The sequence below is a fragment of the Leucopleurus acutus genome (assembly GCF_964270905.1).
Source record: "Leucopleurus acutus genome assembly, chromosome: 14".
Lineage (NCBI taxonomy): Eukaryota > Metazoa > Chordata > Mammalia > Artiodactyla > Delphinidae > Leucopleurus > Leucopleurus acutus.
In genome coordinates this window covers 47,773,094-47,799,690 of record NC_139156.1, presented here as the reverse complement: position 1 = coordinate 47,799,690, position 26,597 = coordinate 47,773,094, and the positions used below count along the sequence as shown (strand labels likewise).

The window sequence follows — 26,597 nt, the reverse complement described above, 5'->3', positions numbered from 1 at the left end:
GTGAATACTTTCTCCCAGTCTAACTGGGAGATGGATCATTTTTTTAAAAAATTTATTTATTTTATTTATTTATTTTTGGCTGTGTTGGGTCTTCGTTGCTGCGCGCGGGCTTTCTCTAGTTGCTGTGAGCGGGGGCTACTCTTCGTTGCGGTGCGTAGGCTTCTCCTTGTGGTGGCTTCTCTTGTTGCGGAGCACGGGCTCTAGGCGCGCGGGCTTCAGTAGTTGTGGCTTGCGGGCCCTAGAGCGCAGGCGCACGGGCTTAGTTTCTCCGCAGCATGTGGGATCTTCCTGGACTAGGGATCAAACCCGTGTCTCCTGCATTGACAGGTGGATTCTTAACCACTGAGCCACCAGGGAAGTCCTCTATTCATTTTTCTACTGGCAAAGTTTAAAATTTTGGTGAGGTTCAATTTATCAATGTTTTTCCATTGTAGTTACTGCTTTCTCTGTCTTGTCTAAGAAATATTTTCTTATCCTAAGGTGGTGAAGATATTCTGTCTATTCGAGAAGCTTTTAAGTTTATTTCTATGATTTATCTCTAATTTTCTTTTTTACCAGATGCACATTACATTTAACATTTAAAAAGTAACTAATTAAAGAAAAACATGTAGGAGTCAGTAGCGTTGAAGTCCAAGGTGTATCTTTATTGTGTCCAGCCAGGTGGCCTTGGGCATTTGCCTCCCCAGGGAACAAAGTGGGCTAAGGAGGTGAGTGCAACAGTGACCCACTGAGGGTCAGTGCAGGTAAGTATTTTTTTTTTTAACATCTTTATTGGAGTATAATTGCTTTACAATGGTGTGTTAGTTTCTGCTGTATAACAAAGTGAATCAGCTATACGTATACATATATCCCCATATCCCCTCCCTCTTGCGTCTCCCTCCCACCCTCCCTATCCCACCCCTCTAGGTGGTCACAAAGCACCGAGCTGATCTCCCTGTGCTGTGCGGCTGCTTCCCACTAGCTATATATTTTACATTTGGTAGTGTATATATGTCCACGCCACTCTCACTTCGTCCCAGCTTACCCTTCGCCCTCCCTGTGTCCTCAAGTCCATTCTCTACGTCTGCGTCTTTATTCCTGTCCTGCTCCTAGGATCTTCAGAACCAAGTGTTTTTGAAATCTAATTGGAGAAGCTTACTGCTCCGCAGTGAGGACACTCCAGAAAGCTGATATATAAGAAAACGTGGAACTCCCCGTACCCAGTGCTGACGAGGGCCAGGGATCCCCCTCCACAGCGCCTCAGCCCTCTCTTCCTGGGCAGTGGGTGTCCACCCCTTTCTGCTAATTCGAGTCTAGGCCAGCTTGGGGCTTCCTGCCGCACCCATTCAAGGCTGGGCTCTGCCTGCTTGTGCGAGGGTGCTATTTGCTCTCTGGGGGGCAGAGGAGGCTTTACAATTCACATACAGTCACACAGGGAGCTGGGGAGGAGCGCAGAGCAGTGACTTCACCTAAGGTGTGGAAATGTCTGCCCCTGCTGGTGTGTTCCTTCAGAACACAGATCTAGGAATGGGAACAGAGGAATAAAGGCAGCCTAGGAAGGGGAGGAGGGGCTGAAACGAAGGGCAACATGGGGCAATGGGCCCCGGTCAGACTGGCTCAGGGAGACCCAGGGAACACGGCAGAGTCTGGCGTTTGTGGTGAGTCGGTTCACCCTAGGTTAATCAGTGAGGGCCTATATCGCAACAGGCCAGGGGCAGAGCTTAGATGACTGACTTCTGTTTCAATTAGGATCAATTTATGACAGGGTGGGATGGAGGTGAGGGAGGGGAAACTTATCTGTGAGGAGCTGCAAACAGCAGACACAGGGGCAGTGGGATAGGGCAGTCATGACTCACCCATGGCTAACCTGGTCACTCTGGCAGCAAGGCATTCTGGGAGTAAGAGAAATACTGAGTTCTGGAGAGGAAGGCTTGGCTGTAAAGCTGCGGTCCTGTGTCGGAGCTGACTGGCCCAGACAGAGTGAGGCAAGCGTGTCCAGTCAAAACTGAGTGTCAGGCACCCCCAGGTTTTGGGTCTGGGAGATGCTGATGGGAGTCTAGCTCCAGAGCACATCGCAGAGGTGGTGTAAGCCCTAATCTCCAAGCTGGTAGCCCCAGAATTCCATCACAGCACAGCCCCAGGGCCAGGCCCAGAGCCAGGAGCAGGCTGGCAGGGGAACAAAGGTATCCCAGGCCACCGGGGTATCAGACAGGTCCACTTCAGCCCGATCCCATGAGGTGTCCTTGGACACCTACCCCAGAACCTCACACTCAGGCTCAGGGCTCACAGAGCTATTTCAGAATTTATGGGGTGATGGTGAGAGCTATGGAAATCAACATCCACTCCTCACTACGGGGACAGGGATGCAGTGGCCTGGGGCTACATCACAACCACATAGAAAGATTTCACTTCCCAGGATCAGGACAGAGAGTGTCGAAGCTCAGCTTCCTCCTTGGGAATTATCTCCAGGACCACAAAGCACTAGGCAGGAAGGGTGGTGGGAGTTGCTGTCGGTAGCTGCAACAGCTTCAGCTCTGGGCTCCCCTCCTCCAGACTCACGCAGGCACACTCACCTTGGTAGCGCTGCCGGAAATCTTACTAAGTTCCATCCCAGATGCCCCTTGCCTGAGCCCTGAAAGGCTCCGGTTGCCCTGGAAGCAGTTTGAGCTTCTCAGCCTGATACCTCCCTGACTCGGCTGCCAGACATTTTTATCTTTTGACTTTCCCACCATTCCTGCAGTCTGATAGAGACCAGACTTCTTGGATGTTTGCCTTCCTCCCTCTGCCTGGAATGTTCTTCCCTGTCCTGTCTAACTGATAAGCACTGAGTCATCCTCTGAGACCCTGCTCAAGCATCGCCTTCTTTATGAAGACGTACCTGGCCGGCTCCAACCTGGTTGCAGTTAGAATGCTTGGCCGCAGTAACAGACAACGTAAGGTGTTGACCACTAATCTATTCCTCCTTTTGCTTCTTACCAAAGTATGCTGATTTTGTCCAAGTAGTCAACCCTCAGCAAAATGACCCCTTGCTCAAGGAGGAAGTAGAAAGAGGCCAGGCCCAGCATGCTAGCCCTGTCCCCCTGGTGGCAAGAAGCCAACACTGGTGGGCGTGTGCTCGGTTCTGGCCACTGCCCGAGTGCCCCACGGATGGTGGTCAGGTGTGACGAGCTTTTACAAAGGGGCTCCATCAGGCATTGATTCGCTGGGCTTGTTTGTCACTGCAGTGTCAGAAACCGAAACAGGGCCCGGTGCCATGTAGGGGCCAAAAGAGTTGCAAGAAGCTGCTTCCCTGTTAGATCCTTTTCGGGACTGTTTTCATCGGGTTGGCTGAGCAGGCATCCCTCCTCGGGGGAGTTCACAAGGCCCAGAGCGTCTTCTCAGAATCAGAGACGATGAAGGACTGGCTCAGGCTCCATGGCTATTGGGTCTTCTGTCCTCCCAAAGTCCATGCTCTTGTTTGTTGTTGTTTGTTCAAAAATATTCATGGAATGCTGGCTATGTACCAGCCACTGCATGTTCACAAATGAACAAAACCAAGTTCCTGCCCTCAAGGGGCTTTTTGGAAGGAGACACATAAACAGATAAATATCCTCTGACGTCATAAGGGAAGTGATTCTGTGCAATAGAGAGACTTCTTGGTTGCTAACAAGAACATTCTCTCTGGATAGGATAAGCAGAAAAGGAATTTATGAAAGGTCATTTGATAGCTCACAGAATCCAGTACCCAATGAAAACGATGTCTCAATCACGCAGTAGGACAAACTCTGAACTCAGTTGACTAGAGCAGCTTCTGCCCTTCCCCACCAGGCATTGCAATGGAAGAAAATGAATCCAGTTTCAGAGAATGGGAAACCTTGGATCTGAGGATATCGAGGAAGTCCATGAATATATAATGTATCATAGAGAGTTAGAAAATAAAACAACATTTTTCGTTATAGAACCACGAGCAGGGCACACATACTCTCTCATTTTCCTTCTTTGCTGAAATCAAACTGACCAAACTCCAATTGCAGAAGTATTGTACTTTAGGAAAGGGTCTGTTTTCATCAGAAGTACCCCAATGCTTATTCCAGCAAAAATGATTTGGAGGTAGAGGACACTATCAGTGTCCTGGCCAGGTTCCTTTGCCAGTCGGTGCCCCTTTCTCCCACCAGTGGCCACAAGAGTCAGCTAATAACACCTAGCTGGCCCCTTCTCTGGAGAATGCCCTCAGCTAGAGAGGAGCCATCTCACAGGGCGGGCACACGACCCCCCAAGCTGCTCTAGCTGTGACGCTGGGAGGAGAGAGCATCTTTCCAATCTGAGGAGGCCTGCTGCTTCCACCCTGTGGGGATGGGGGGAGATGCATTGGGAGTGACAATGAACTGCACGGTTCTGCTAAACAGATTTCCTTGCTGGGCACATAGTTGGACATCACCACGTTTCCTAGGCCATCTCCTTGGCTGTAGCTTTCTTGAGGTTCCTGTTTGGACATGTCAAGCCAGTTTTGGGGTGGGTCACAAGGGAATCTTTTGCCCAGAGAACCAGCATTCCAAAGGATTGCAGGGTGGAGGGATCTTCTAAGTCCTTTCTGAAGGGCTTTGGCTGAAAGTGACTCAGTGACTCAGCACTGGAAGAAAGTCCAGGGGGGGACTTGAACAAAAAAAGAAAAAAGAATGATTACCACCTGAGAGCCTCGCCTGAGGCCTGACAGACAGCCCCGAAAGCCAGGAGTAAGGATGAGGCCTGGCCCTGCAGGGGTCCCTTAGACCCTGCTCCAGCCCTACAGACAACAGCCATGCACATGGGGCAGTTGTGCTGCATGAGTTGTTCAATATTTTAAACTACTTGTTCAGAGTTTAAGAGAATGGCCACCAAATTCTTTGACATTTGTCCCATTGACAGATGGGGACTGTGTTTCCTTCCCTTGAAGCTGGGCTGGATTGTGATGACTTTGACCAACAGGGCATGACGGAAGTGATCTGTGTGAGGTTTCGTCACAGAAGCAAATGCATCCCTGAGCCGCCACATAAGGGCTTCCACTACCCTGGGCCCCAACCCTAGTGAGGTCACATGTAGGAGTGTTAGGGGACAGTCCCAGCTGAGCCCAGCCTTCCAGCCGTCTCACCAGCACCCAGCATGTGAGTGAAGAAGCCTCCAGATGATTCCAGCATCTGCCCTAGAGTTCTCTTGACATTTGGGTCTTCCCGACAGAGTCTCCAGACTTGCTGGAGCAGAGACAAGTTATCCGCACTGGGCAACAGGTCTGAATTCCTGACCTACAGAACCCAGGAGCATCATAAAATGATGGTTTTCTACCATTACCTTTGAAAGCAGCAATTGCAGCAGGGTTTCCACCCCTGCAGGTAAAGGTAAGGAATCTGAGGCTCAGACACACACACACACACACACACACACACACACACACACACACACACACACACACACACACACGAAGTGATTAGGTCAGAGTCACAAGAGCCAGTGCAGCGCAGAGCCAGAATCTACCTCTCCTCTGTGTGAGCTCAAAGCCCCACTGATCTGCCTCGCTCTTTGCTCCCAGGTATTTCCTCCCCAAAGCTGCATATTAATCTGACCTGCATGGGGAAAGCCTGGTCCTGCCCTACAGACCCCTGGCAGGAGCTGTGATGAGATGCTTGTCAATGAATTGACGTCCCGCCGATGTGGCGTGACATCTGGACCTGACATGGACATGTATAAACATATTGTCTAGCCCTGAAAACAAACAAACGATTCTCAGGGTTGCACTCTATAAAAGTTTCTAGTTTGCAAACTAGAAAACGTGTGGAGGAGTTGGCCCCAAACCGGGCTTTAAGAGGGACAGTTGAAGGGACTGGGGACATTTAGCTTTGACAGAAGAAGCCTTGGCAGAATATGTGGGCTGTCTTCAGAGATCAGAACTGTTGTTAGTGGGAAAGGATGAGCTTTGTAGCCCTAGATGGCATCGTCTGGAGAGTAGACTCTATGGGGTAGAATTTGGCTAATCAAAGGGGTCCTACTTTGGTCACCTCTAAAAATCCAAAGACACTTACGTTCCAATGTACAAATCTTTATTGTTCTGAAAAGCACAACACAGCTATCTCAGCTTCTCCTGCAACCAGTTCCTATTGCCACTTGGTGAGGATCAGAGATTCTCCAGGCTTGCATCATGGGAGGAAGGAGCACTAATTTGGTCAAGGACTAGAGAAGCCCAAGCCTCTTAGAACACAGTGTCCTTATGTCAGGCCATTAATTTTCAGCTTTCTCTGTTGGTAGGATGATGAGAGAATTTTTCTTCTACTTATAGCCTAGTATTTTAAAATGAAGCTGGTGAATGAATGTTGGTGATAGCCCACTTGGTCTGGATATATGTGTTCCTTTCTCAGCTGCCCACAAGCATGTGGTCAGAAACAAACAGGCTCTCACGGCCTTCTCTGGTTGCCTGCAAGAGAGGCGTATCAGCTGAGACACTTATTAAAATTCCATATTGTCTGGTCTATTCTCTGCAGATCTCAGATTAGTAGATGGGAGTGGGCTGAGAGCCTAGGGGACTCTGTGATCAGTCAGGCTTGGGAAGCTCCTGGGTAGGGAGAAAGAAATCATCACGAGCCCCTGTCGACCCCTTCATGCTGAGGTATGTGTCAGATCAGATATATGCTAAGGTTGGCAATGTGCTCACACCTGAAAATGACTTGGGAAGACAGTGGAAGTAGGAGCCCCAGGCTGCTCCTTACTTCTGGGTCAGGGAAACTGGCTGGAAAGCACTGGAAGCTGGGAGATAGAGGACTGAAAGCTGTGCTGTGGTTCCCCCAACCCCCGTCCCCATCCGTGGCCAAGGTTGAGCAAGCAGGGCCCAGCAGCTCCACCTTCTTGGCCTTTGCTCTTGTCCTTCTGAGCCTTCAGGGGTCACTGCCCACCACGTTCAGCAGGGCATTCTTGTAGTCGCTGCTTGTGTCTTCCTGAGGACAGGAGGGACGTGAGAATTAGAAGGGGGGTTGGTTTGTGACATTGGCTTGACTTGGAGTCACCTCCATCAGGAGCAGCTGCTCTTATTACTAGGAGTTGTGCTTCTCTGGGGGAGACCTGGCACATCCCTCTACAGGTTCCTATGCCACAGGCCCCTCACTGTCACCCGTCTTCCTTTGTTTTCCATTTCAGGCTGTTTCTATTGCCACCCCCAGTCCCCTACCACCTACCGCCCCATTCTGAAACATCTTAAAGCAGAAGTGTCTTTTTAGCATATTGTAAGCTATGTGTGTCTTGGAAAGTGTAGTGAACAACGGACACTTGTAGAGTAACTAGAGGCTTGACTTAATAGCCAATGAAGACTTAGGGATATATTTCTCATGACTTGACTTCTGTTATTGAAGCCGTCAAGGCCTCATTTGGTATTAATGGCTAGAAGAGCTATTTCTCTTGAAGTCATAGCAGTGTGATAATCACTGTGTTTTCTCAGCTCTAGAACGTTCACTAATGGGAATCAGGTTAGGCAGCCCACTGGAGCTCATATGATTTATGTCCTTAAATTTTTGCTGTCAGGACTACCTGTATCTGTATTTGAAAGCTACGCCTCGACTCCTACTAAACTATTTACTCTCACTGACTCTTCAGATATCCTTCTGCAAGGATTCGGTGTGTCATTTTCAAAGGGGCAACCGTAACTCAAATGCAAAGCTAACTTTCTGGGTGAAACGTACAGGGGCCTCCACTAGCGACACCGACCTCCTTGCTGACCCCTGTACCTAGCACACAGCAATGAATGCAAGAGTGTGATACCCACTGAGGAGGGACGGACACGTGTGACTCATGACATTGGTCACAGCACTCAGGTTCCCCAGTAAGGTCTCTGTTTAAAACTGCTGTTAGACATGGGAACTCATGGCTCACCACGATCATGCTGCTGAGGGTCTTGCCGTACATCTCCTTGAACCGACACTTGATGAGATTTAAGTCAATCTCACTCCTCGAAACGATGATTCTTATCAGGGTCCCATCGTGAGTTCCAGCTCCCTGGATAAGACACAGCAGTCAACCATCACTTCTTGCCTTCCTGGTCCATCTCTGTGATAATGGACAAATCTATGTTGGGTTCAGGGGGCTTTCGTAGGGGATGGAGGTACAGGAATGAGCCTCCACTTTAGCAGTGAAGCACTGAGAGGGATGCGCTGAGGGATCCCTTGATCTCTTCTCACTCACTGCTCGTTTGTCTCTTATTAGACGCCAAACGCCCCAGATGGCAGTGTGTGTTTGATTTGCTACATCAGATTCTAGACTGCTCCAGGAATAAGGCCTCTTCCTAGGGTAGCCACATCATGAAATCAGCTTCACTGGCCAATTCGCATGCAGGACCCTCCTACTCACTTTCATCCTTGATCACTCTCATGTCAGAGGGAGCCACGTGACCGAGCGAATCCCATGCCCTCTCTCATTTCCCGGCCAGATGTAGCCAGAGAGCTTGGGGTTCTTGCTTCAGGTGATGTTAGCAACCATCAATCAGAGAAGGTGGGCTGACTTTAATCTCCAGGAATTATTTTCACTATCTATCTTCCACTGTGGTTCCAGATACCAGAGCCTCCCCTGATAGGAATGTCTTGAACATCTGAGTGGCCAGTGCCGCCTTTTGGACAACAGGCAACCCCAGATGGGCACCCTGGCACACGCAGTGTTGTTGAACTGCTGTGTGTGGCAATCTCCCTCTTAAACATGCCCGTTCAAAGGATGCCTTGACCTCCTGGCAATCCTGACCTGTGCTTTGTCAAGGAGGCCACGTGGGCAATGATGCATAAATAAAATCATGAATAAAAAAGACAATTGCACTGGCTTGGACTCAAATCAACACTTTGCCACCTACTAGCTGTGTGACCTTGACCACAAGCCTTGGTTTCACGCCCTCTGGGAGGGCAGATTACTACATAAGTTTCACAGGATTGTGGTGAGAGTTCAGTACCATGAACACCTGTTGAATGCACCTACTCAAATTCAGCCTTCAGGAGCTGTGGCTTCCCTTCCCTAGCTTGGTTTGCCCTTTGAGAACTAAAACCATTCTGGTCCACAAGAGGCTGGGATGAGAGGAGACCCAAGTGTCGAAGACTTGGGTGGTGGCTCTGAGCTCCTTGGCTTTTGAGTTGTGCCGTGTAGGACTGAAGGTCAGGCGCACAGAAGACAGAACAGTTACCTTCATGGCATAGTAGAGGCGCTCTGCAAAGTAGCTGTGGAGGTTCCGGGTGCATTTCACTGGCAAACAGGAAAGTTCTGTCAGCAACCAGAGGTTGTAGGCGACATTGTATACATGTTTATTTATTTATGTCTTGCTTTGGGTCTTAAGGGTTAGTGTTGTGCAAGTCTTGGCCTATTTATCTGTGCTCTGCCTAGTCCTAAAATGAGAGGCTTTGTGTCAGGAGGGGTGGTGCAGGGAAGGAAGCCCAGGGCGCTGGGCACAGGTGCAAAGGCCGAGAGTAGGCAGACAAAAGGGCGAGGTGTGAAACACACTGGGACCCACAGGGCTGGTCTGGCTCATCAGAGCACGGCTCCACCAAGGGAGTCCCTGGGCTCTTACATTCCAGACACAGCTTCACCAAGAATCTAGCCACACAGCTCCATGGAGGAGCCACCGTTGTGGTGACCACTGGCCTCTGAGTGCCTGCTTTACATGTCACCTGTCAGAGGGCCCCTGCAGATTGAATTCTCCTGTGACAGGTGGGTTTTGGACCCAGAGCGAGAAAGCACCCAGGGCATCTGGCCCTATCCTCGCTTTCAGGGATGCTGTTTCAGAGACTTGGTGTCTGGGTGGGGAGGTTGGTGTTTTAATCCAAGGTGGCAGAAAGAGCGAGGGCTTTGAGGGAGGTAGGCATGAGCTTGAACCCTGCTTGATGGTACCAGGTGCCTAGTGACTTGATCTCCCTGCCTTGCACCATCCTCACGTGTGAAGTGAGTGATGAGTCTTCAAGGATAAACAAACAGGAAGTGCCCAGCACACCAGGGCCCAGCATAGCCTTGCTTTTCCCTGCCTGTAGATTTTATTCAGGAGTTGTTTAAATCGGATCCAGGGGCTGCCTTTGGAAGCTGAGACTGGAGCAGGAGGCACGCTTAGATGCTCCGACATAGATTGGATTTATCACAGCAGTCAAAGGCAGCTGGGAGAGTCAGATGCCCCAGTTTACCCCCGTGGACCAGGACACACTGTGCAGCTCCCCTGGCTGCTCGGCACACAATGGGCACAGCCTGGTGTGGAGGTGACCTTGGCTCCATCATGGGAGGGAGGAGGGAAGTCCCTCTGCCCTGGGCCTCAGTTCTTCACTCTGCAATGACTCCGCTCCCTGTCAACTTTGGCTCTGGACCCCAGGATGTGCTCTGCAACCTGTCCTCCTACATGAATCTGACCTCATGCTTCGTGGAAGGTTCTCAGTGTTCCCCTAGTGGCAGACCACCGATCACTCAGTTTGGATTCCAACTACACATCATCATTTCTTCAATCAGCAACTGAGGCAGGGACCAAACCCCTGGCTAAAGTCCAGCTAGGTGACTTCAGGGCTTCAGTCAGAACCGGAATGTTCCTTGTGCGGCTGCTGTGGGTGAGCACAGGCCCTGGGCCCCGCACAATCCTGCACATGTGCACACACACACACTCACATGCACAACTCTCGCACACACACTCATGTGCACACTCTCGCGCACACACACGCGTGCACACTCTCGCACGCACACACTCACACGTGCACATGCACGCACACTCACGCATGCACACTCACACACACACCCACTCGCGCCCGCACACACGCACACGCAGTCTCACTCGCACACACATGCAAGCACACACATGCACACATGTAGCTCCAGTGTCCTGGGTGAAGGGTACATGCTGAGAGTGGCGGCTGGTGTGGAGGTTGGCTTTGAAGGTGAACATAGGGACCCAGCACTTGCTGTTGCACCCTGGGCCCTTCACCCTCTGGTGCTGCTCCACTTCTGAGCCCCAGGGCCAGCGGACACACGTGAGCCCGAGCGCGGAGCTCCGTCTCTCACCCACTGTGAGCATGGCCTCCTCCAGTGAGCCGTGGGTCTCACTCTTGATGCTGTCCTCAATGCTCTTGCTGGCCATTTTCTCATAGTCCTCAAACACTGTGGAGAGACGCCTTCTCTCAGGGGACACGCGCATCTCAGCGCGACGCCCCCCAGCATCTCAAATAGGAGACTGCACGTCAGTGCACCACCCCTGACCTCCACTTGGCTGCTGGGGAAAGGGTCCAGGGCTCCTTGGCTCTTTCCCCAGCTCCATGATTTGACAAGGCCACGCACTGGGTATTCAGTGTGAAGGGAGAGGACCTAGAGCCAGGGTGCCTCCCTGTCCCCCAGGACCTCCCTACCTCCCCGGTACCTCTCATCAGGTGTGTGGCACTGCGCGTGCACAGGATGGTGATGAATTTCATCTCATCAGTCCCACAAATCTTCTCACCCGCTGCGTAGAGATCCTGGCATTGGGACACCCACGACAACCAGTGAAGGCGAGCAAGGGGGGTGAAGAACAGCCCCCCATCCACCCCGCCAGGTTGGCATTCTCCTCTGCTCGATCATCTTTTTGACTGGGAGCCTGCTATCCCCATGGTTAAATTCTCTTCTCGATACCGGGCTGCTCTAGGAACTGTCCCGCCTCCCCTCTGGGGCTTTGCTCTGCCTCTGGGCGCCTTCAAGAGCTCTGCCAGCAGGCAGACCTATAGAGAGCTGAATGCACGCATCTGGGCCTCGGAGGCCCAGCATCCCTGGGTTCGTAGGCTGTTCCTGCCCGGGCAGAGCTTCAGTGAACCCCACCCAAATCAATCTCCTTCCTCCCCTCCACCCTCACTTCCCTTTGCAGACACCAGAGGGTAAAGGCCTGCAGAGAGCTGAGCCAGGGCCCAGCCTAGCATCAGAGAAAACCCCCGTGGGCAGAGGGGCTGGGTGAGGCTTTTAGGCTTCAGCACCCCGGAGTCTAGATGGCAGAGGGTGGGGTTCAGGGTGGCCTGCAGGGCAGAGCTGCTGAGGGGTAGCCTTACCTGTGCATCTTGCAGGGCCAGTCCTGGGTCCACGAAGCCACACAAGTCATCTCTGCTGCCCTAGGAACAGAAGAGGCGACTCTGTAAGGCAGGCTGGCTGAGCAGAGCAGCCGGGACAGAGGGGACAGCCAGGTAGGAAGGCAGGCAGTTATTCTCTCCAGGCCTTGGCCTCTCATCCGTAAAGGGAGAGTCATAAGGAATGTCCCGTAAGGAGCTGCGGGACTCAGTGAGCAAAAGTGAGCCGCGTGCCTGCCATGGGGCCTGGTGGGAGGGGCCTGCTCAGTGACGGGCCCTCTCCTACTTTCTGGAGAGGTGCCGGGGCTCTGCCATGAGGACACTCCGAGCCCGCTGGGTTGTACCCAGTGAGCCCAGGCCCCAGTGGCTGTACCACACCCTTGCCCCCCACCCTACCCCAGCAGCTTTGCCCAAGAGCCACTCTCTGAGGGGGGATCGGTGGGCATCCCCCAGACAAGGGGCTCCCAGGAGCCTGGGCTGTGATACCTGCAGGAGGCACACCAGGATCCTCTCCAGGTAGCCGCTGGTGTCTGCTTGGATGTCTTCCTCCAGGCTGGACCAATAGGCTGCAGGGGATCAGGACCATGAGGCTCAGACCTGCTTCCCTCCTCCTCGCCCCATTTCTCACCCTTTTCCTGACTAAAGCCTTCCAGGAGAGATGAGTCCTTGGCACAGGGAGAGTTTGCTCTGTCCAGGTGTCTGAGTGGCAGAGGCTCCCTGCTGGTGGTTGTTCAGACCTAGGAAGCAACATGGGTTGCCAGCCAAGCTCAAAGCACAAAGATGGGCCAGGCCAGAGAGCCAGGGGCTGCTGATTGAGCCTTATTTCATCACGTGGTTCGGCAAATCCAGGAACTTCCGGTGGACTCCCCACCAGGCAGACATTGTGGAGGATGGGTTTTGCCTCGCAGCCCATGAGAGCTGTCTAGGGCTCCACACCCGCCACTGCAACGGGGCCCTGCATGGTCCCCAGGGTCAGCCTGTGCCTGGCCAGGAAGGTGTCAGCCCCGCCCACTGCTGACACAGCCAGCGGCCTGCAGTGCTGCCACACTGTCAAGGGGCAGAGAACTTAATGGGTGCATGCCCTCCCCCGCAGCAGCCCATGCGCGTAGGGAGCTCAGAGACGGATCCCGACTCATATCCAATCTCACTGTCAGGCACGGGATTTGGCACACAGAAGGTGCTCAGCATCTGTGTGTGGAAAAGCCCAGAAAGAATCCTTTCCAATGTGGCCCAGTACACGGCTTGTCTCTTATTTGCCACTAGGCTGCCAAAGCTCACGGTCATTCCCAAGCTAGCCTTTAACTCAGGGCCACATCCTCCCTCTTAGCAGGCCCCTTACCCTCCTCATATGCCTTCATTATCTCCTGCAGCTCGTTCTTGGTCCGAGAAGCCAGGATTTCGATGATGACGCCCTCTCTGGTTCCTAAGCCCTGTGGATAAAAACCTCTGCCTGCTGGAGAGCTCTGTCCACACCCTCCTGCTCTGTCCGCACTCTCTTTTGTCAAGAGGCAAAAGGAAGAGTCCTAGGACGAACCAGTTAGCGCTCTGCTGGGGGGCCTCTGCTGGAGGATGTTACTGGGGGAGATCACGTGCATTTGTCTCCAGTGGTGGATACTTGTGGGCAAGTGATGTGATGGGAGAGCTGTGTCTCAGCTCAGCCCTCTATAGCTGGGTGGTCCCAAACAGGTCACTCCACCTCCCTGAGCCTGAGGGTCCTCATCAGGACACAGGGAAAAGCCACCCCCACCCCGAAGGTGGAGATAATAGATGTAAAATGCCTGGCATGTCCACACAGTAAGTGCCCTTTCAATTTTTCTTTTTTTTCCTGCACTGTGCAGCATGTGGGATCTTAGTTCCCCAACCAGGGATCAAACCCGTGCCCCCTGAATTGGGAGCATGGAGTCTTAACCACTGGACCACCAAGGAAGTCCCTTTTCAATTTTTTTGTTTTTTGGAGTAAGTACCCTTTCTTTCTTTCTTTTTTTAAATTAAATTAAATTAAATTGATTTTTTTTATACAGTAGGTTGTTATTAGTTATAAGTGCCCTTTTTTTTCTTTTTTTTTGCGGTATGCGGGCCTCTCACTGTTGTGGCCTCTCCTGTTGCAGAGCACAGGCTCCAGACGCACAGGCTCAGAGGCCATGGCTCACAGGCCTAGCCGCTCCGCAGCATGTGAGATCTTCCCGGACCGGGGCACGAACCCGTGTCCCCTGCATCGGCAGGCGGACTCTCAACCACTGCGCCACCAGGGAAGCCCTATAAGTGCCCTTTCAATGGAGATGATTATTATTACTTGGTCCTGACTCCTTCTTAATCATCTTCGAATGCAAAAGGAGCAGTGGGAAGTAACGGGAAATTGGGGGACCAGGCACGAGACAGCAGAGGCTGGCTCCTAATTCCTGCACACCTGGTCTAGCAATGTCCTAAGAAGGACGAATTTTGGCTCCATCAAGGCCAGATGATGGCGGAGGCCAGTCTGTGTTTGGTGGCAGTCTGAGTGATAGGGACAGAGTAAAGGGACAAAGAAGGTGATTAAATAGTTAATCCCACTAGGGCATTGTCAGTAGAGAAAAAAAGTATGGGAAACCCCTGTAAGTTAATGATCACTCAAGAAACCAGGTTTGCTTAGCCACAAAACCAAGCAGGCTTGCTTAGCAACAAAACCGTGCAACAGAAGCATGGCCCCCAAACAATAAAACAATGGTGGAACGAGACCCACATCCTGCCCAGTGAACTCAGTAAGTTAATGATTCCTAGAACATGCTCCTCTGTGCACACTAAAAACAAAAATATAAGGAAAAGGTGACATTATACTGAAACCTGAGATGATTTACCATATTTTAGTATACGTCACATCCTTTTTGCTCATTTCCATTGCACCACGACAGTCCCAGTTTGACCATGAAACAAGAAACAAGGGACAAGAAAACTCCCCTGCCTGACATGGAGGAGGGAACTGATGATAGAAGTGTGAAGTCTACTCAAGAACGAGGAAGAAGGTGGTCTTCTCCCCCTCCCCACTCTTCCTTTCAGTAGGGCTTCCCTGGTGGCGCAGTGGGTTAAGAGTCTGCCTGCCAGTGCAGGGGACGTGGGTTCGAGCCCTGGTCTGGGAAGATCCCACACGCTGCGGAGCAACTAAGCCCGTGAGCCACACCTACTGAGCCTGCGTGCCACAACTAATGAAGCCCACGTGCCTGGAGCCCGTGCTCCGCAGCAAGAGAAGCCACCGCAATGAGAAGCCCGTGCACCACAACGAAGAGTAGCCCCCCGCTCGCCACAACTAGAGAAAGCCCATGTGCAGCAACGAAGACCCAATGCAGCCAAAAATAAATAAAAACAAAAAAACAAACAAAAAACCTGTAGCCCACTAAGTTCTTGGGGTGGCACCCTCTTGCCCACCTACTTGTAAGCCCCACAAGCATCCTATTCTAATAAATCACTTCTTATCTATCACTTTGCCACTCACTGAATTCTTTCCGTGCTGAGAAGGAAGAACCTACGCTCTACCAAGTCCCGAAACATGTTGTATGATTTCACGAGCAGCAGGCTGCAAGCTCGCTGGGCTCGTTCCAAACAGTGGCTCAAGGGGAGCTCAGAGCTCCCTGTGCCAGGCTTTCTGGGGAAGGCAGTCCCGGGCATCGTTCCCCCACCCAGTCCTTGTAAGTGTTCCTGCCCCCGCCCCCCACTTGCTTGGTTACCTTCATGGCGTCGTACAGCTCCTTGGCTTCGTATCTGTATGGAGGGTACATGAGGGCTATGATGAGCCTCTCGAACTCGGCGCTCAGCTCCGACTTCAACGTCTCGATGAGATCCTAAGGCAGGAGCAGGGAAGGGTGGTGCTCTGTGCGCTGTGTCCCCTGGAGTGCAGGCAGCGGGTGCTGGCTGGGCCCAGGGGCTCTGGCTGGATTTCCACGTGGGCTCTGCCACACGCTGGTGCTGGCTGGGGCTTCTTGGGCCAGCAACTCAGCCTCTCTAAGCATCCTTACCCTTTTCTGTGAAATAGAGACCTTGGTGCTCCTGCTTCATACCATTGCTTAGGCGATTGGTGGAGAGATGTCGAAATCCCTCTCAGCGCAGCGCCGGGCACACCATGAGCCCGAAATACAAGTCTGTCATTAAGCTCATCAAGTCCCTGTCACTTAGCCCATAGATACTCAATGAATGAGTGAAATGAATTAAGGACTCTATCTCACGTGTGTCTCCTTCTAAGGGCACTTATATTCGCAAGAAACCACAAGGCCACACCCAGCTGATCTCCCCTCACAGCACAGCAAAGGACCAAGGGCCTTGTCAGACCTGGATTTAAATCCCAACCTTGTTGCTTATAGGCTCTGGGATCCTGGACAACATCCTCCACCTCTCAGAACATGAGTTTCCTCTGACGTCGAATGCAGAGAATAACGCATCGTTGTGAAGGTTAAGAGAGAGAAATTATTTTTTAGGAGAGCACATTGGTTTCTCCCATGGAGTGTTTGGGCTTCATCATTCATCTTCCTGGGTCAAGTGTCCACATTGCCAATGTGTGCTAATGGAGGCTTCCGGCCACCACGGCTCTGTGTGCATTTATTCCTGTGTTTAGCTAGGATGCCGATGCCTCGCTCTGTCCTGGGGGCGGCGGGAGGAGGGACAAAGGGTCCAGGCGGCGTGCTCCCTGCCCTTGGATCTCGCCTGTGGCAGGAGGGAAGGGGCACGGGAAGAGCAGCTCCAACACGAGGAGACAGTCCTGCGGCACAGCACAGAGCAGAGCCCGGCCTGCATCTCTGGCGTGTGGGAAAGAGAAGGGCCTTCCAGTCTTGGGGAATAGGACAAGGAAAGCATAGAGGCAGGGAAACAGCTCAGGGATGGGGCCGTGGAGCAATTGTAAAGGAGCAAGTGAGAGAGAAGGTGGGAAAGCAGGTTGGGGCCAGACATCAGAAGGCTGGACCAAGCAGGGCTGTGGGGAGCCATCAGTAAGTTTTCAGAGTTAAATGTGATTTTCAGAGAAACAATGCATCATGTTTTTAGCGTATGTCCCAAATGCCCCATGTTGCCAGTGGGCTGGGCTCTAGACCAGCTGGACCTCATCCAGCAAGGCCCTGCCTGCAAGGCTGTCTCTGGCAGCAGTGGTCCCTACAGCCCCCCGACCACAAGTGCCCCCCTTTACCTTGCCAAACTGAGCCATGAAGGACTTGGCGATCTGCTGCCTCTGTGCGTTGCTTCTCTGTGTGAGCACATCGATGATGGCCTGCTCGCTGGTCCCTGCAGGGGGCACAGTATGAGCACCCTCATTGCCCCTGGGGGACTGATGAGGGCTGGGGAGGAGGGAAGGCAGCTGCTTGGTGGCCAACCAGTGGGGGCGCACCACCTGGAAACTCCCAAACCTGATGATTTTCGTGGTGTAGACAAGACAGAAAATCCATCTGTCCCCCCCGTCCACACAAGGTTGGGGTGCAGCCAGGCCCAGCCTCACAGCGATAGAATCTGAGGCCCCTCTGGTTATCTGATCTGCTCTGGACATCAGCTGGAAACTCCGGAGCTCAGGCAGTGGGACCTCCTGCCCTGACCTCCCTTGTGCTGGTGGCCATGGGGGAGGATGGGGACAGAGGGTCCAGAAAACTGGATCTGAGTCCTGGCCCAGCAGCTGGGTGAGTAGAAGCCTCACCTCCCCAAGCGTCCACATTTTTCTTTGGGAAGTGGAGATAATAATAAAGATTCCACAGGGAGCAGAAGACGGAACATGATTTCTCAGCTTGTCTGGGAACGGCAGTTTTTGTTAATGCCCCAATTCACCAGTCAGAGCCGGTTAGAGGGTAAATCCTGCCTGCGTGACAGCACGAGGGCTGTCTGGGCCGGGTTATCCAAACCCCAGCGGGCCTCCGGCCAGCCCTTTCCTGCTCACAGGAAAGCAGGCGCTGGAGACAGGACGGTCAGCTCTGCACAGCTCCCAGCATAGTCCCATCCGAAATTCAGTGACACGCAGGGTTCAGAGCTCTCGGGGCCGTTTTATGAGGGAGAAAGCGCAGACTGAATGGGGGGAGGTCTCTTGCACAAGGACTCGCAGGAACACACAGCAGATGGCCTCCCCCTCCCCACCCCCATTACTCACAACTGCCCTCCCCCCTCTCCAGTCTTGGGAGTCTGTGTAGACCTGTTCTGGAGAAGGTGGGCCCTGTGTGATTCTCTGGGTGCCAGAGGATTATGGGGAGACGCTCATTCCCAGGGCTGTGAGCAGAGGGGTCTTGAGCAGAGTGGGCAGAGCCCCAGAGAGTCACGGGGTTCTGGGTCAAGGCCACTCACCGATCCCCTTCATAGCTTTGTAGAGGGTCTCTGCGTCGGGGTCTGGGTTGAAGTGGCGACTGCTCTTCACCGAGACACCCTTCTGTTCAATCTACAAGAGAAGCCACGCCTGCTCAAAGCAGGAATGTGGGGAAGGCAGCGCCCCTTGCAGCCAGCCCAGCAGGGTGAGCACCAGCTCGACCCCTGCAGACCAGCGGCTGAGCCTCCATCCGTCCTGGCCCTGCCCATCCATCCAGGGTGAGGGGAGGCCCAGGAGAGGCCGCAGCTTCTGGACATGCTAGTTTCCATCAGGTCGTGCTGAGGAAGGGGCACCTTTGTCCACTTTGCACTAGGTTGCCATATGGTCCTCTCAGGTCAGGGCTGCAGAAGACCCACGTGCCTATTAGCCCCTCGGCCAAGGGGAGGCCTGTCCTGCCAGCTCGGCCCTCAGGCTGGAAGGAGGGGCCTCCTGAGGAGGACTGGGTCGGCGCCACCCGGCCACCCTAAGAGGTGTAATCCCAGCTCTCAGCCCCAGTGCCAGCCCTGGGGAGTTGGGGCTGGAAGGCTCAGACGGTGTAGGGAAAGACCTCAAAGGTGGATGGCACTGTGGCCACTGCCAGAGCCTCTGTGCTGACTGTGGGGCAGCAAGAAGAGGCTCTAGAGACTGGACTCCAGCCTTCGGTGTTGGGAGCCTCATCTGTCTCCTGAGACTCCCACGGCCAGCTTCCCCGTGGGGACCACACCCCCACCCGCTCCTACACACCCAGCAGCCCCGTGCCACGTCTCCTCTGTAGCTCTGGGTCCTTAGATCCTCAGTTGGACATTTGTTTTCTCCTTACTTGCACTTCCTGGGTTTTTGTGACGATCAATGGACTTTAAGGAAAAAAATAAAAACAACCAAAAAATTTGGAGAGATAGAGTTGGGGTAGGGGGCCTGGCCTGAGAAAAGATCAGCAGGGGTTTGGGGGGCCACTGAAGAGGGAGAATCCTTCAGAGTCCAGTGATGGTTTTATTGCGGTGACAGGGCACAACAATGGAATCTCCTAGGAGATCTGTGAGGCCAGATGACCCAGGGGCTATTCACTCAGAGGCGTTAGCTGTGTAGGGAAGGGTACCCCCAGAGACAGTGGCCTGACTGTGAGGGATTGCTGGTTCCCCTTGGAGCTCTGTGGGACTGCCTTGTCTCCTGGGCAGAATGGCTGCAGAACGGCCCCTTGTTTTAACAGGCTGGCGCCAGCCAGAGCCACAAAACCTCTCCCATCCCCGCCCCATCCTGGGGCGTGGGCTCTGAATCAGGCTGCATCTCTCCCAGGCAGTGCCATCTGAGGGCAGGCAGCAGGAAGGGACAACCCTGCTCAAAGCTACAAGGACAGCGATCAAGCAAGGAAAGGCTTAGTGGAGCTGAACACGCTGCCTCCCTACTCCTTCTATCCACCCCTCATCCACTCATCTACTCTTCCACCTACCCACCTACCAATCCACTCATCCATGCATCCATCCAGCCATCCAGTCAGCCAGCCAGCCATCCACCTATCCAATCACCACATCCATCATTTTTTCCTCCCTTTCTTCCTTCCTTCCTGGCCCTGGTCAGATCCTGAAAATACAGAGCAGCTTCCCATCCATGGTATATCTGTAAGGATATTTCTTTTGAGTAAAAAGTCTTTCCATATCCTTTGCTTGAATTTCAAATATCTGGTGACAGATTTTCCTACTTTATTTCTTAGCACCATGTTTCACAGAAGAAATGACGAGAAGTAATCCCCTGTGCAAACTTCATCCAGAGAGCCTTTGTGGTCCCAGATGCTGCCAGCTGCATGCATGCATCTATTGCATCCCTTTTTTGTGGAGTCATGGGCAGCTGTGACTACTGTTAGTGATTTGAGCACCTCCTACGTGCCAGGGCCTTGTGTGTTAGAGGCTTTAGGTGCTTTAGATGCAATGCTCTTCTTGTTGTCTCGGCCAGTCACACTAGGGAGCTATGAATGCCCCATTTTACTGCCTGGGCTTCGAGCGCCTGGTTACGCAAGGTGCGCAAGGTTACGCACCTAGTAAATGGTGGTGCAGGATTTAACCCACAGCCTGACTCAGAAACTAAGCTCTGTCTGCCGCCCCCATGCTCTCAATGACTCAACCTTTCCCAGACATGGAGTTTTCCCGGTACACTTCGCTGAAGGAAACCTTGCCCACAGGAATGCAGGTCGTTTGTGAGCATGGGGTCATGTCAGATCTCAGTGCTAAGCTCTGGAGGCTACTCAGGAGGGGCTCTCCCCCATCCCTTACCCCAGGCTGGCACTCAGGGGGCTGTGCAGCAGTGACTGACCAGGCCACGTGTGCCAGTCACCATGGAGTGGCCTACTCAGCGGGTCTGGGGTTGGGCTCCAGTGGCAATGTTTGTAACTAACGCCCTGGGGGTTGTGATTTCATTGCATTGGGGAGCCCCAGCCTTACCTCCCACGCTAAGGTGTTAGGGGGAAAAAAGACAAATCAGACCCCTCCCTGGTGGGTGGTTCTATCTACCCACTCCCCACCCCATGCTGGAGGAGGGGTCTGCCTAGGCCCTTGCCGGGTCTTGCACAGGGCAGGCTAGTCCACACAGGAACATTTTCACTGAAAAGGTGACTCAGCCTGGCTTGTGACTCTGTTACGTGTCTGTGAAGGTCTCAGGGGAGCTGCCACACCTTTGCCTTCCCCCATCACAGGGCTGCCCCGGAGAACTTGGGAGGCAGAACTTCATCTCCACAAGAGAGGCACAGACGGGCCCCCCTCAAGCTGATCTTTCACGCCCCTTGGCTGCCCTTGGCTTGTGGGTGGCCGAACCCCATAGAGTTTGAGCTCTGGCGTCAGGTTGCTCAGAGTCTAAACCAGACTCCAACACTTCGTACTGCGGCAACCTTGGGCACCGTCTTAGTCTCCTTGTGGCTCCGTTTCTTCATCTGTGGGTAAGGATATTGGCATCTATATTGTACTGCAGCGGTGTACAGAGGCTCAAGTGAGATATTGACAGAGGAAGGTCCAGGGCACAGTAGGTGCTCAAGGAACGTCATTGTTACCCTGCCAGGTTGTCATCCAGCCTCCCTGCAAGGAGGCTTCTGCCTGCCTGTCTGGGTGGGCCCCAAGGATGGGCCTTTGCCCCGTCCCACTGGGGGCAAGGCCCAAAGTCAGGCCACCTTGGGCAGCAGCTGACTTTGGAAAGTGCCCAGCACTGGACTCTCCCTGCCATGTCTGCCTCCTCAAAGCCTCGTTCCCCATCAGCCAGGATGAAGCTGGAGGCCTCCCTGGCCCTTGCCCTCTCCTGGCTGTTTCGCTGGGGCCAGATGGCTGCCACACCTTGCCCCTGCTCTCCTCTCTGTCCCACCTGTCCAGGCCCAGCATGTCTGAATCTGATGTTTGTGATGTTTGTGACAAAGAGATTTCCTGAATTAGGATAAGCCCGGGTCACCCACTAAGACTCACAGAGAGCCTGGGGGCAGGGACAGAGAGAGACCCCAGTTCACACTAGACCCCCACCTGCTAGCTGTGGGACTGTGCAAGTTACTAGATATGGCTGAGGCTTGGTTACCTCATCTGTGAAGTGGAAATAGCAGCCCTGATATCCCAGGGCTGCCTGGGGATGAAATGAAGGGAGGTGTGCGGAGCACACAGCGCTGTCTGCCCGGGAGACATCACCTGCTCCTCATCTTCGTCCCCCTTTTGTGTTTTCAACTCCTTAGCATGAGACAGCGTCGGACTCAAACCCAGATGAAACACTCCTGAGAATCTGTTCATTCACTGGACATGGGAGACTTGGGGGCAGGATGTGCTGTCCCCTTAACTCAGCCATCTGTCACTCTGTAAATTTCACTCATGGATTTCAAATGTGGAAGGCCCCTGTGGCCCAGGTCGTCCTCCCATCCCCTGAGGAGAAGACGTTGATGAGTCCTCTAACATCAGCCTATTCAATCAGGTGACTCTCCAGCTCAAGGTCCTTCAATGGCTCCGCATTGCTCTCAAGGTGGAGCCCAAGCTCCTTAGCCTGCCACGCACAGCTCTGCAGCACCCGGCCCTGCCTGCTTCTTTAGGTGCGTTTCCCCCGACCCTCTACCCTCCCATCCAGGACCCTCAGGCTTACTTCTCTTTAAAGCCAAGCTTCCCAGTCTTCTGAACCTTTGCACGTACTGTTCCCTCTTTAAGGAAACATCTGCCTGATTCTCCCTAAACACACGCATGTGCATACACCGCACACACACACACACACACACACACGCACATGCACACACATGGACATATGACTCAACAATGACTGCCCCTTGTTTCCAGCAGCCTGACCCTTCCCTTTGGGCTCCCCCAGCTCCTCAGCTTCCCCAGGTGCATTTCAAGGTTGCTTTATCTGCCCATCTCCCCTGTTCCCATCCTGGCCACCATGAATGCCTCTGAGACCGGGGCAGTATCTCCTTGTCTTCCTCCCCAGGGGGCAGCCCAGTCCTGTGCCTGCCCTGGCAGGAAATAGAGGGTTGCCCGAGCTGACCTCTCTCTAGGCCAACACCACGAGGGAACCCTCCACCTCCGCTCGCTCTGCACTTACCCAGGCTTTCCACCAGGCCATCTGGTTTACCTCAGCGTGCCTTTCGTCAGGGAGATGAAGATGTACCGGTCAGGCCTCCCTCCACTCTGAGACTCTGCACACTTGGCCCTGCCGCACTCAGAAGAGCAGGCGGCTTGGGGGTGGGTGTGGTGGCACCAGCATGCAGGCCCCAGGCCCCACCCCGTACCACACCTGCACACACCCCGCGCTGCCCCCGGGCTCTGGGCTCCTCCTGTGGCTCTCAGGCCCCACCCTGGCACCGGCCCAAATGCCCTGTGGAAACACACCGCTCGCCGCCAAATGTCTGAGCTGTGGCTGTTACACAGACTGGGAATGCTGAGCTCCAACCTGTGAAAACCCCACTTAGCAAACACGGGTCTTCATTCGGTCTTTGCTAGACCTGATCTATGAAAAGGAGTCTGTTTATTGCACGGCTTCTCCCCAGTGAACAATGTAATGGGGAGCTCTGCAAAGGACATAAAATAATAGCAGCCTCCGCTGGTTGGGGCGTCTCTATGCCTAGATCCCTCTTTAATCACTCTGTGCACTCTATCCTCTTTAATCTTTGCCACAAAAGTTAAGTGGAAACTCCAAGGTTCAGACAATTGGCATAAATCACACTTCTGGTGGGAAAAAGCCACGTGATCCACCAGGCCTCCTGGACTTGCCTGCTCTGCCACGGGCCCTGCAGGACACGCTGGCTGCCCAGGGAGAGAGGAACCTCTTGGAAAGAGGTTAATTCTTTCCTTTCTGGAGTTTGCCCTCCCTGGGGCCCCTGCCTAGAACATTCCTTAGCACCACTCTCCCCATGCCACCCCTTAACCTGCCCTTCAGGGTAAAGACCTTGTCTCAGTGACTACCCGGTAACCCCTCCATCCTGGGGTTACTTCCTCAGGGCTTCCAGAACCCCCATTGTTCCTAGGGCCCCAGAGAAAAACAGTCCCACGCTGGTGTGACTTGCATTCAGTGAAACCTCTCAGGGCGTTGATGAAAAATTAATTGGTTGATCTAAGAAAGCAATGGAAAATTTTATTCGAGCCAAATTTGAGGATTATAACCAGGGAAGAGCATCTCAGAAGGCTCTGAGAACTGTTCCGCCTGTTAGAAGTCAAGACACAGCTATATAAGTCTTTTGAGACAGAGGGCTGTACATTAAATGACGTGTTATTAATAGTTTACGCAATCCAGATCTAAGCGCCATGTGACCCCTTACAAGATCAAGAAGGAACGTTATCTTTTAAGGAATTGTCCGGCCTGTGCTAGGAGAATGTTGCTCTTTATGACCGAGCAAGTGTTTCTGCCCACGGGAGGTCTGGTGCCGGATGCACAGTGCGGGAGAGGGGAGGCCAAAGGGCAGAGAAAATTGTTTATGTTTAAATTTTTCTTGTCTTGCCATAAAATACGAATTTTATTTCATAAGGGTAGTAGGTAAGAACTGTCCCGTCCGGATTCCCGACCCTGGTTCCAGTGCTCCTTTCTCTACACAGTCCCCAGGCTGTTCCTTCTGGAAGTGAGGGCTGGGTGGGTGGGGAGGGAGCTGTGCCCGCATGTGGAGGGGAGGGGAGGCAGCTGGGGCGGGGCGCGCAGCCGCTGCCCAGGGCTGCCGTGGGAACTGGACGGTCATCACACAGAGCTGTGGGAAGCCACCATAAGAGGAAGACTGCAGCCTGCTTCAGGTCACACGGACTGAGACAGGGCCTGCTTGGGGCCCCAAACTCCCCACCCTCCTTGGGAGCCCTTGGGGCCAGAACCAAGGCGTCCTCACTGGTGAGTCTTTCTCGGGACCTCAGCTGCTCACGGGGGCCGTGCCCACGTCATGCCATGAGGATCAGGGTCTGGGGAGTGGGTATCCTCCAGGGGGTCTGTCCAAAGTCAGTTATGAGGATGACCCTAGCTAGGTCACCGCAGTGTGGTGGCCCTGGGCCGAGCCCAGAGAGAAACTCTGGACTGTGAGACCAAGACAGGCCACAGAGCTCGGTGCAGAGAGAATGTCAGACAGGATCCTGCCCTCTGAGGGTCCACAGTGCACAGCGACCCAGTGAGGTCGCAGGAGAAATCCTGCCCTCGGTGACCTGCTCCCTCCAGCACTTGTGCCCTCTTCTCAGGCCCCGCCCTGACCAGCTCCTGCAGGCAGGACCTCACCTTCGTTTTGAAACTCTGGGCTTAGCTTCTAGGATGGCCAGCACTCCTGGCCATTCTTTTTCATCTCTTTTCTGCAACCAAACTGTCCCCTAGGACTCCTCTCTGGGCTTCCATTCTTCCCCCTTTTTGTTGGTGGTTCTGAGGCTAGGCTGCCCTTTGGGCTCACCTGGGTACCTCCTACCCCAGAGACGAGAGCCCCAAGGTCTGCACCTGCTCTTTTGGGGTGCCCTTGGCTCAACGTCCCCATCCCAGAATCACCCGCTGACATCATGTCACTATGGGTCTCTGACGTCCTGCGTCATCCCCACGTCCATTCTGGAACCTCTCACCCACCCACTTGTGTCCATAGCCTGCCCTTGTGCCTACTTCCTCCTCCTGAACGGCCTTTCCTCACTCCTGGCTGGGCGTGGGCATCTCGCCGGCCCCGAAGAGTGATCCTCTTCCCCCACGTTACCTGGCTGGGATAGCCATGTGATGTCACAGAGTCAGGCAGGAAGAAGGTGCCCGAAACCATGGGGCTTGCTCAGCCCTGCTGAGTGAACACTGGCCTGGCGTCGGGCAGGGCTGGGTCTGGCTAGCCACACCCTGGGGTGACTGAGCACTCTGTGTGGGGTCCTCATGGGTGAAATCTTTGTGGTCTGCCCTTCCCACCGCTCAGACGGGGACTGAGGACCACACACAACAATGAGGCTGGCAGAAGCTGGCCTGGGAGGTGCTCAGTACCTAGCCAGGCCAAGCTAGAGTTCTCGTGAGGCATGTTAGGCTCTTCTGATCGGGGAGGGGGTCTCAAGATCTCCAGCCTCACATTTCACTCATGGCACAAAGAGCAATGGCGCTGCTGTGTTCCCAGCGCTCAGCTGAGAGCGGGCCGTGCTGAGCCTGCAACCCTGGCCCGGGGGAGCAAAGCCTGTCCACAAAGCCCTGTAAGCTGCAGGTGAGTGGCAGAGAGGAAGGCAGAGGATGCTGTCGGAACAGACAGCAGGGCAGGGGGTTGGGTCTCATCTGGATCCCCGTGCTGGGAGGCTGCTCTGAGGAAGCGATGTTTCTCTGGGCCCTGAGGAATGGTTGCAGTTAGCCCAGGAACAGGGCTGCAGGTGGGGTAGCAGACAGGCAAAATGGAGGTAAGGGATGCCCATGGTGGGGTGCTCGTGTCCAGGTCGGGTGTGTGTGCCTGGGGCTAACTACCTATTAGAACGAGGGAGGGACACGTGGGAGGGTGTGGCCTGTTCAGGATGAGAACAGCTGCGGTCACCAGGGAAAGTAACAGGGACTACACAGGAGCCTTGCAGGCCGTGGAAAGGGTTTCTGCTTCGCCAGAGCACACTGAGGCAGTGTGGACGGCGCACAAAGGAGAATGGCATGATCTGGTCCAGGGTCTGGAAGCCTGCAGCTGTGTGGAGCCAGTTGGGGGGCCGGAGACCAGGCAAGTGAGGAGGAGGGGACATGGGGTTGCAGACAGACAGGGCAGAGATGGAAATGGCGGCAGGACGCGGGTGTGAGCGACAGAGATGTCTCGCAGTGCAGGGAGTTGGAGGCCAAGGGGTCCTGCGTCATCCTGTGGATGTTGAAGTTGCCGGGGATAACAGTGGGCTTTGGGCTGTGGGGCAGTGTCAGCCAGGTGCCCGAGTCTGCAGTGA

General features: G+C 53.8%; 1 protein-coding gene across 3 annotated transcripts; it reads right to left on the bottom strand.

Moving 5' to 3' along the window:
* Nucleotides 1–6,857: 6,857 nt before the first annotated feature.
* Nucleotides 6,858–22,839, bottom strand: LOC309971347 (annexin A8; the record flags this gene model as incomplete). Of its 3 annotated transcripts, XM_082854283.1 has the most annotated exons (12): nt 6,858–6,917; nt 7,846–7,968; nt 9,134–9,192; nt 10,978–11,073; nt 11,330–11,423; nt 11,985–12,044; nt 12,486–12,565; nt 13,339–13,429; nt 15,698–15,811; nt 17,143–17,237; nt 18,276–18,366; nt 22,819–22,839. In XM_082854283.1, the coding sequence occupies 12 exons, from the start codon at nt 22,837–22,839 to the stop codon at nt 6,858–6,860; spliced, it is 984 nt and encodes a 327-aa protein (XP_082710409.1). The 3 variants fall into 3 exon arrangements, with proteins under 3 accessions (XP_082710409.1, XP_082710410.1, XP_082710411.1); XM_082854284.1 differs by lacking the exons at nt 12,486–12,565; nt 13,339–13,429; XM_082854285.1 differs by lacking the exons at nt 17,143–17,237; nt 18,276–18,366.
* Between the last annotated feature and the right edge of the window lie 3,758 nt (nt 22,840–26,597).